The sequence below is a fragment of the Primulina tabacum genome, chromosome 3 (genome assembly GCF_025594145.1).
Source record: "Primulina tabacum isolate GXHZ01 chromosome 3, ASM2559414v2, whole genome shotgun sequence".
Taxonomy (NCBI): Eukaryota; Viridiplantae; Streptophyta; class Magnoliopsida; order Lamiales; family Gesneriaceae; genus Primulina; species Primulina tabacum.
Window position 1 is genome coordinate 39907411 of NC_134552.1, and position 10995 is coordinate 39918405.

General features: G+C 34.8%; 1 protein-coding gene across 2 annotated transcripts; it reads right to left on the minus strand.

The window, feature by feature from the left end:
* Positions 1-1286: 1286 nt before the first annotated feature.
* LOC142541070 (putative cyclic nucleotide-gated ion channel 20, chloroplastic) lies at positions 1287-8273 on the minus strand. 2 transcript variants are annotated; one of them, XM_075647612.1, is made up of 13 exons: positions 8001-8273; positions 6807-7326; positions 6241-6432; positions 5709-5807; positions 5341-5478; positions 4811-5059; positions 3728-3988; positions 3356-3501; positions 3079-3156; positions 2778-2907; positions 2404-2647; positions 2108-2270; positions 1287-1593 (listed from the first exon to the last, which is right to left on the minus strand). In XM_075647612.1, the coding sequence occupies exons 2-13, from the start codon at positions 7311-7313 to the stop codon at positions 1491-1493; spliced, it is 2310 nt and encodes a 769-aa protein (XP_075503727.1). In that variant the 5' UTR covers positions 7314-7326; positions 8001-8273; the 3' UTR covers positions 1287-1490. The 2 variants fall into 2 exon arrangements, with proteins under 2 accessions (XP_075503727.1, XP_075503726.1); XM_075647611.1 differs by having other exon boundaries at positions 1288-1593; positions 6807-7337; positions 8001-8272.
* Between the last annotated feature and the right edge of the window lie 2722 nt (positions 8274-10995).

The window sequence follows — 10995 nt, forward strand, 5'->3', positions numbered from 1 at the left end:
AAATATTTCTTACATCTTGTATTTTAATTCTTCAGAATTTTATCCACCCATTAAATATTTTAGTGAATTAATAAATTGATTATGGAATAACATTATCTTGCATGCTTGGCTAAATCTTTAAATTACTTAAATAATTCCTTAAACATTCTTTTACATTAAATTTAACTTATTATTTATCTTAAATAAATCTTAGGAATGTTTTCTTAATATTAAATTTTATCTCAATACTCCAACTCCAGTCCGGCCTCACTTATTTAACTGAAAGGTAAGAATTAAACTACTGCATAAAATAATTAAATTTAAAGAAAAGAATTTAAATACTCATGCAATAAAAATCATTTTAATTTAAATACTAGAAATTATGCAATGCTTATACGTAGTCTAATTTACGGGTTCTACATTAAGTTTACAAATCGAATAATTTAGCTCTTACTTAGTTGTTGTATTTGTAGCATTCGAGCTACATACTAGAGTTATTCAGTTATCAAATTGATAAGTAAAGAAGATAAGCTAAAAGTTTCAGTTTGACATTGTATAAGTCCAACTCGAGTGAGTTATTCCAAATCCTTGTAATCAAAGTGTTTTAGTGAAATCTTATTTTTATATAGAAGAGGTGACGTAGAAGCAGTTGAAGACTCCGAATATCTGTAAAAAATTTGTGTTTATCATTTTATTCATTCTGTTTTCAATACTTTATCCAAACTTATTCAATCTATCTTTTAGTTTATTTCCGTACCATAATCATTAGTTAATTGATTGATATCGACACACAAGTTTTCTGAGTCTATATCTGAAAAAGATTACAAAAATCAAAGTGTTTATTCAACCCTCTTTAAACACATCATCATCCTTAACCAATCTTAACAATTTATTTATTAGTCGAATTTGAAATATTTATATAATGTTCAGATTTGATATATTTTTATTAATTTACGCAATTTCAACTTATTATTATAGATAATGAAATATAATTCAGTTAATAAGATCATTTTTGGGTTTATATTCAGATTCATCAAATTATATATTTTTTTATTAATTTTTTAAAAAAGCATTTGGTGAGGGAATATTAATCCGTCATTATTTTTATTCAATCACTAAAAGAAAGGACGATTTTGGATAAAAATTACCGCAAATAACTACAGTTTTTCAATTAGCAAAGGCCTTCTTCGGCAAATAGCTACGGTATACTTCCAAAAACCGTCGGTAGATCAAAGACAGCTGATTTAGTGACGGAATTCAAAACCGTCGTTAGTTGCATTTTTTTTTTTTGTAGTGAGAATATATCAAATATTACGACTTTTGCTACATCGAGTAGATGTTCGTCCCATATCTGAAAACACCATTATATAAGTTCACCAATGGTTTCGTACTAGGAAGGTACTTAAGGAGAATAACAAAGCTTACAACATGGCCAAGGGGTAAAAAATGCGTTGTTACATACAAAGATATCTATCTGTATGTACTACGATATATCAGTGCTAATTCAAAGATCATTCGGCCTCATCAGCACGACTAACACGTCGTTTCTTCCTATACCTCCACGCAACTTGTATTCGTCTGGCAGCAAGTCCTCGCCAGTAAGGTGATTCGTACCTGCAATAGCAAAGTATAGTTAGAAGGGAGACAAATACTAGCATGAAGAGACTGAAACTTTGAGTTTAGCCTTCATTTGCACCATTGCGGCTATGGATATAATGGCCACGATGTGTTTTAATTATATGGCCTAAAATCCGAACTTTAAGTCTGCACTTGGATAGCAGAATTTGAATGGATTTGATTTGATTTCAAATCCACAACACAAATCCATTGTATCTACTTAGATCAAAATTAAAATGAATATTACTGAGCACCTGGCTTTGTACCAACATATATAATTACTAAGTAGCAGTTTAACTCAAATCTTTTATTATAGACGTCCAACTACTTTGTTTTGTTGTAGCACATAAGCAACAAATAATAATGGTAGGGCCACTTAATGCTACCCAACATAAAGAATGTGGAGTTGAGAAAACATATTCTCTTTCTCTAGCACCAAGTCTCATACATATTTTCCAACAGATGATCCTAAGCATTTAGCGATAGATTCATCACAAACAATGGAAATTACCTGATGGCACCCTGAACTCGTGGGCTTCTCAAGAATCTTGCAAAAAGACTGGTAACTTCTTCAAGATCTGATGCTCGCAGCACAAATGCCTCAACATTTGTCAAGCAATGGACCAGCCTGTTGCTCAGCAGTCTGTGCCCTGGGATCCTGATTCTTCTTCCATCTGAGAATATAAAAAGAAAACAATACTTGTTTTGGCTTTATTTTTTTCCCAAAAGATGATGAATTTTTTACTCCAATAAAATGGCTCCTTCCTAAGCATTTACAGAAATTGTTTGCCAACCTTGCTTTCATACCTTTATTTACGGAAGAATGTTCAAGGCACCATGTAAGGAGTTCTTCTCCACAAACATCCCCTTCAGATAAAGGAACAACATTGAGATCTTCAATACTCTCCAAATTTCCCCGTATTATAAATACCATTTTATCAATAAGGCCGCCGCGGTACAAGATTTTGCTTCCCTTTATATATGTTTTTGTCCTTAGCCTCTCACATATAGCATCTATGATATGTTCATCCAACAGTTGAAATATTCGGACCTGTATGTGCAAGATATTCACAACAATAAGAAAGTAATAAATTGTGTAGGAAATGTCCAATAGAGACCAATAGGTAACTGTTACAAGCTACCCAGTAGGGTTGATGAACTGATTTCTTATAGAAACTTACTTTCTTGACAAATTTAAAGAGATGACGCCTAATTTCTCTTTGAAGGTCTTCTGGTAAATTCTCCATTAGCATTTCTTCATTCACTCCTCGAGTGGCGGCCCAGTTAAAACGCTCCGCAGCTCGGACTTGCCTAAATGGAAAAAACACACCACTTGCCAATCAAACAGGTGTTGCAGTATTGCCATTTTGAGCTTTTGATTTAATAGAACGAGATCATGGGCCAAAAGATGCATGGGAACTATCATTTATTTGAAAAGACATGTGAATAAAAAAATCATAATTAGCAAAATAAAGAAGATACTTTCTCAGTTCTTCTGGCAAGCGACGATGGCTCATCCACTGTTCAACATCTCGCCGTCTTAACGATATCTCTAACCTCCTGAAAAGAAAAAATAATGTAATGTTTCAATGGGGATATTAGGTGCACAATATTAGATATCAGGCTCATATATGGAAGTCAACCACTCAATTTAAAGCACGACTAATTACATATTAAACATGTAAACTGAGGCAAATTTCAAGAGAATGAAATTGAATGAAGAGTCGAATATGAGACACAGATGGACGTAATTAATTACCTGCGCCCAAGAGCCTGGAGGAAATTCTGCATATTTCCGATTAACAGGGCAAAAAGCAGCAGGCCTATCCCGATGATGGCCATCGTGAAGATGACTTCCCATACGAAATAACTTGGAACTTGATTCCCAGCCAGGGTACTAATTTGCTTCACGTTTGACCAAAAGAATAAATTGTCAGTTGGAAAGTCAGGGCCTTCCCAATAATAAAAAAATTGACTTTTCTAAAACTTATCATGCACTTTACCACACTACCATGCTTCAGGTTGCAATATTACATGTTCGGACAGGTATTATCATAATAAAAAGTAATACAGTTACTCATATGCTTGGGCAAAGCAAGTCAAGATATGAAGCGTCAGATTAAGAAGATACCTGAAATCCCCAAAACATTGAGTACACATATCTTGTCACTACATTATGACGAGCGGTTAGATTAACAGCAGTTTGATAAATTCCATAATCAAAAGCATCTTGTCCAAAACATGCAGTTGCATTGACATTGCTCTTCCAAAGATCCCATGTTGCATCTTTCTTAAAATCTTCAAAATCATTACCGTGTCCACAGTCAATGAATTCCATGCAATTTGTAAGGCCTGAGTCATGGCAAGCATCTCGAAGGCATTGATTCACTCTCTACGTGCATTAGGCAGATTAAGGAGAAGTCAACTCAGATTAACAACAGGAGGCAAGATGCACTCCACTAGAAATCAAAACCCATTCAACCAAACTTATAGTACTGAACAAGCATATAAATAACTCTGCAGTTATCTTGCATTTTAAATACAAATCAGCAACAACCTATGATGCATAGACACGAATACAACATGACATGGATCTGCAACGTCAATTTTCATTATTTTAAGATATGAACAGGAGGATACCACTAGTTTAAATGCAAAAACAAATAAATAAATAGGAAAAAACACACACACAAAATTTTGTATTATCGTACATAGAATGTCTAAAAATTAATCCAATTATTTGAAATACATTTATACATCATATCATAAAAAGGAAATTTGCAGTAACTCCAAATTGTATTTTCTTATTGTTTTAATATTTAGTTATTTACAACAAAATCCTTAGGACAGATTGCAAAATGGCCATACGATATTTTTAAAAATTTCAAACTAGGCCAGTATTTCCTTTCAAAATTGTAGAATAGCTCCTGCCACACGCGACTAGGTCAGAATGAGCCTTTTTCCATGTTAAATGCCGTATCCAAGTTTTTTCTAATGTTATCTCCGTTACTTGTCAAGCAGCATATGAACATATCAGTCCTGTATCTACACCATATCCAAATCCAGTAAATATGTTGACCATTTTTTTGCAGCATCAGTGCATCATATGCCACAACAGAAATTTTTAAATATCTTTAAAGATGTCAAAAGGTAAAAAAGCTCGAAGATTTATCAGGAAACAGTGAAGAATACTTATAAAGTTGCTAAGGACAACCTGTAGGCCTAATAGATACCATAGGGAGCCCACTACATGGCTAGCCAAGACATAGGTGAGAAGATTTATGACAAAATTTGCCCATGCTGACTCAAAAATTAAGCCAGTAGCCGACTGACCAGCAAGCAAAGGTAAGAATCTGAAAAGCCTGGGAATATACTGAACAAGTATGCCTGTGCGTAAAAGATTTTTTGCATAATTGGCTCCGGATGATCCCAAGGAGTGTGGTAGAATCAATAATATGATGATCTACAGGAAGTAAATAACTCAATATTAGTAGCTCACAAATAATTTTTCATGTAAGTGCTGGAATGCATAGAAAAAATCAGATACCATGCATAGAATGATGTACTACACAAAAAGTAAATGAGAATGGCAGCAATGTGACATACTCAATCTAGATAATATCATGGCAAGAATTTATTATATGTTAAAAATTTGACATGCCTCAATCATCATAAGGTCTGGGACAAAATCGAACAGAATCTCGGATATTAACATCATCATTGGAAGAGAAAAGAGTATGATACCTGTGGAAGGGGAAGTACAACAAAGACATCGATGATGAAATATCCATAAAAATAATTCCGGGCAATCCTTTTAGGATCATCAACTAAATCTCCAGCTCCCATAACTCTAGATTCAGGAGCAACATAAGCTACCCGGAACTGCAAAATGGAGACATATCTTCACTCATGAAATATGTTCATCAAAAAGAGGAAGCACAGAAATAATTATATAATCCTCTATATGTCTTTTTTAATATTCTACCGCAAGAGAATTTAAAAAATTAAACACATCCTTACTGTACAATTAAAATCACCTAGTTTAGTCTCCAACTGATATTACTACTAACGAAAATTAAAGAAACATAAGGCCTCTCTGCTATACCCAGTACCTGAAGAAGGATATGAAGCAAGTAAATGAAGTCAGTCATGCTCCTCAAGACCACCATTGTTGTTGTCAGGGGCCAATCTAACACAATGCACTTGTTATCCTGGTCAGAAGTAATGACATTAAACTTGAGACAAGTTTGTTTATATCAACCTCATCAAGTCACATGTAAAAGCACAGGTATTCATAGAATGCCTGGGGCTAAAATATAGGTAAAGTTAATAAGGAAAAAATAATAATAAGCAAAACAGGCATCGTAGCATTGCATGTGCTATCGCATTCAACATGAGCCTAAACCGATATGACTTTGAATCAATATGCTAAGGCATGTGCAAACAAAATCAAGAAAACTCTTTTCCAATGCTCGACCTAGAATATATCTTTGTAAAATTCGACTTATAACATGGATTTTGGCAGATGATATTTGCAGCTTGATTTCAACAACTATTTGTTCTTCGAATGAAAACCCATCTAAGTGAGGTTATTTGTTTATTAGATGATAAAAATGGAAAATAAATTAAAACAAACATGCATACCTGCTTCACAGACAGTAGAAAAAAGAATAGTGGGTCTAAAAATACAGCGAACAAGCAAGATATCACAAAGAACTTGTTCCACCGTTGAACAAATAGTGTATGAGGATTCATGACTCCAGGAATACAAGGAAGCAGAAACGAACGCATTCTCTTGGCCCAACCTTTTGCATCTCCATAGAACATATGATGAAACTGCAAACAAGGTTCCGGAAAATAAAATAGATGAAAGGCATAAGCCATCCGCAAAACTGTAAAGCATATGATAAGAGGAGGCCAAAACAAAACTCTGGAAGGGATTTGGACAGAAACCAATAAATTGACTAACCAATGAAAGGAAGAACCACTAACTATACTCAAAAATGCCTGAATTAATATAATTCCTAAAGGCCCTCAACTACAAGTCCCATTGAAAAAAATTGTGTTAAAACTTAGTATTGAGTAACTTTTTTAGTTCTTCATTCATTAGTTTGATCTCCCTCTATTTCCTTTATCTAACCAGACGATACAATAGGTTATGGTGCTTATAAGTTTATTCATAAAGAGAATAGCTGGCACAAGGTCAATACCTTGGCATCAAATATCTCTGATGTTCTTGAGTGCTTTTGACGCCCTTTAGCATTATAATAAGTTGGGCATGTAGTGCAGTAAGGGTCATTACACATTCCCAGTTGCCCAGATTTCAACAGATGTTCGTTCTTTTCACCATATTCATCTGATAGCCAATGAATATTAGCCATACCATCCATAGAAGAAGGATACCTTTCAACTTTAGACTCAATATTTTCCTGAAGTAATGCACTTTGGGGAGGCTGAAAGACAACCTCATGGTTACGGGAGGTGTATAACGGACCAGTCATTTGTACCCCAATATTTCGTCTTTCATTTCTTAAAGGACCTGTGAAACCCACAGGCCTGTTCACATCTTCTGAAGAGTCCATATAGTTAGAAGGAATAGACATTGATGCACTCCTCGTTCTGGTTGAAGAATGTCGAACTGTTGAGTCTCTGCCGTAATCTGATTGTACGAATGTGGTCGCCAGCATTGGTGCTTCATCTTTTTCATAAGGATCCATTACCCAAATATAACTATAAACAAGCTGTTCAAAATATGAATAAGACATTGTTGTTTCAGCTTCCACTCATAATCTAATTAATTACAATCATAACGCGGGTCAAATCTTTAGGCTGAGTGTCCATTGAGGTCTCAGAATTCAAATAGAAGATTTCAGAACGTTCTATATAAGCATTCAGTTTCACATTATAACGGGTCATAGGAACAGCAATTCTCACTTACATCTAACATAATATAGATTAAGTTATAATTTCTTTGAAAGATTCAGCATTTTCATAAACTGACAAACTCCGAGTCAAACGCTCACAGTAAACACTATGTATCCCGCGTAGACATTCAATATGCTCTCAAGCAAGGAAACTATATTTCGACAGAAACAAGATTGCATAAAACAGTTGCAGTCCAAGTAACGATTTTTAACTCGCTTCTATTTCTCTTCGTTACTTTCCGATCGCAACTCTCAACGTTCAAGAAACACACCCGGTGACATTTCACATAAAAATACGATAACTAAAAGTCTACAACAATAAATAGAGACTCGCAGAAAAACAAGAACCCAAAAAGAAAATCATCTTAACAAAAGCTTCGGACAGCTTCCGTTATTCCCAATAAAGAGAACAACACAAGAATACGATGATTAAAGAAACCCAGGAAATAACAGAAAGGACAACAAAGCAAATCAAGAAACCTCAGCAACTCAAGTTCAGCGGACAAGGGAAATTATTTCACCACTTTCCGGCATTCAACAAACCAATCATCCAAAAAAGGCACCAATTCTCAGAGACCGGAGAGCGATCAAGATTCGAGGGGCGCTTTCTTCTAATGTCTTAGTAAACAGGATGAGTTGAACAGTAAAACAAAGACTTTTCAAGCCGTGATTGACTAACCAAAACCAAAAGTCTTCTCTCCATATATTTTCTAACTCAATTCATTTTTTTACTTTCTTCTTCTGCCATTTCAATTTGATAACCCATCGTTGACTACAAAAGTCGACTCACCATTCCTTATTTTACACATAATAATAATTATTTTAATGGATCAAATTCATGCATCACTCTGTCACACTTTTTGTTCAGGAACACAAATATCGATATCGTCAATTTTGAATATAAATCATCATGAATTTACTCATATTGCTTCATAGCAATAGAGATATTTTTACATTTTATTAAAACATTATTTTTTGTGTGTAATTGTAATGTAAGATTTTAGGTTGAATTCTCAACAATCTTCCCGTCATATAAAAGACCATCATTGTTCTCATGATTCGAGTCTCCACTCAAGTCAATATGTCCATCCTCTCCACTTGAAGGATTATACATTCCAATCTAGGCCACTCAGCCCTACTACATTTCGATCAAGACTATGACTCTAATACCAGTAGAGTAGGTGCCCGGCAAGCCAACTTGTGGCTAGAGTTTTTATTGACTTTAATGTAAAATAATCTTTATTTTAATAATATTTTACGATTTTATTCGATTATGGACTGCATAGATAAAATCCTTGAATATACAAGAGGTGACATGAGGTCTGCGTCTCAACGTAAGATCATGAAACTCATTAGGAAGTGTACCGTATATTCTAAACAGTTTCTTAGTCGAATCAGCCGCCTAAAACAAGGATAAAGGTCGCTCGAGCTTGATACTAGCATCTGTGGTGTAAACGCCATGTTTCATTGGCAAGGGCATGGAGATGTTCATTCACACAGATGGGTGATCATATGATGATGCACTGAACAACCCTCCCTCGGACTGTCCAAGTGGTTCTCACTTATCGAGTGGAATAGTCCGAAGTTATGATTGTACATCATTAGTCCTTTGATCTGGGACAATGTAGGGGCTATACGTACTAGCATGTACTTTGATCCGTTTACCGACTCCATCGAGGGTCATCAGGTGGCGAGGTTGGGTGTAGTTTCGAAATACGTTGGAGCAAATGCATTGTAGTCGGGGATTCACCGTTTGCCTACGGGTGAAGATATCCTATGTGATCTGATGAGTTAATAGTGCAAGGAGTCTCTGGCCAGAGCAAGAAATGTGCTTTAGGGAAAAGGTGTGTTTCTCGTTACACATACAATATCACTATTAGTACTCAATGATAAATCGCATCGCTATCGAATTCTTATGCAACTCTCGATATACCAATGGTTGCAGATTCGATCGGGACATATGTGTTGAAGGGACCGTACTGTACGCTAATCATGACTAAAGGTTCTTGCAGGCACTATCAGTGATACCTAGAGGATCATGGGGCGATGCTACTAGACGTTCTTACCATGATCCGATGGGTGCAATCAGAAATGAGTTCTGACATTATTGATCAAGGAGTTGATGAAAAGAATGGGGTTAACTAAGGTAAACCAGAATAAGAATAAATGTTATTCTGAAACACATGAAGATGTGAACCCACGACTAGCTATATCCCTGAACCATTGAGGGTCACACAAGTATCGGATTCTGTGTTCCCGTTGAGATAGTCAAATTTCAAGGAGTTGGAATTTGGCGACTATAGTTTGATGGATATCAAACAGGAAGCTTATAAAGGAGTTTATGAGCTGATTCCATAGGATGGAAGAAATGGAAGTTAGCATGATTGCTAAATAAGGAAATGAGAGTGGAACTGCCTGTTTTGAGAAGGAGTTCACTAAAACTGGCAGCTGCCAAATATGGTAACTGTTATATATGGTAAGTTCCAAATTTGGTAAATGAAAATTTTGATCTTCGAAATTTTCGATTTTTATTATATGAACAAGACTTGTAACTTTGATACATCGGTGCTATCGGATCGCCGATCGGGGTTATAATGAGTTCGGAATCGTTTATTTAGTGAATTTGGAATAAACTAATTAAATCGTGGTGCTAGTAGTGGTGACTACTAACATGTACAAATTTTCATAATATATCTAGAGGAGTCTAGAATTAAATTAACCAATGAGTTAGTTTATAAATTAAATAATGATTATTTAATTTAATATACATATACATGTATATATTTTATATGGTGATATAAAATATGTGTATATGATATTATTATATCATGTATTATTAGAGGTTAATAAATATATTATATATTAATTATGTGGGAGTTTAAATATAATGAAATTATTAGAGTCCTTGTGGGAAATGAACTCCTAATTAGATTAGGAGTCTCACTCTATAAATATACCATTAGAGCTCATTGTATGATGATGAATATTTGCACACAAAACAAATCAAAATCCTTCATTTTTCTCCCTTGAAAACCACGACCACTTCAAAAGGATTGTTGGAAGAATTTTTTATTTTTTATTTTGGCCACAAAAGTAAATTAGATTTGTTTGATTAATGGTTTGATTAATGATAAAAAATAATTAATCACAAGAAATCATGATTTAGAATCATGATCTCTCGGCCATCAAAAATATTTGAATATGGATTTCGGCCAAGTGGATTCTTCCATCGCTACGCCGCCGTCGCTGCACTGTCTCCGGATTTTGGAAATTCGGAGGCTACAGTCTCAACGCATAAATCGTTTGGATTTTCTAGTGTAAACCAAACAAGGAATTTTGTTTTTGATCGTGGACCTAATTAGGCATTCAAAGTTGAAGAGCCGTTCCTAGAGATTTACAAGAAGGACTATCTCCGCCTATAAATCGGAATTGTTTGGAGTCCAAGCGTTAAGAACGCAAATGTATAATTATTAGA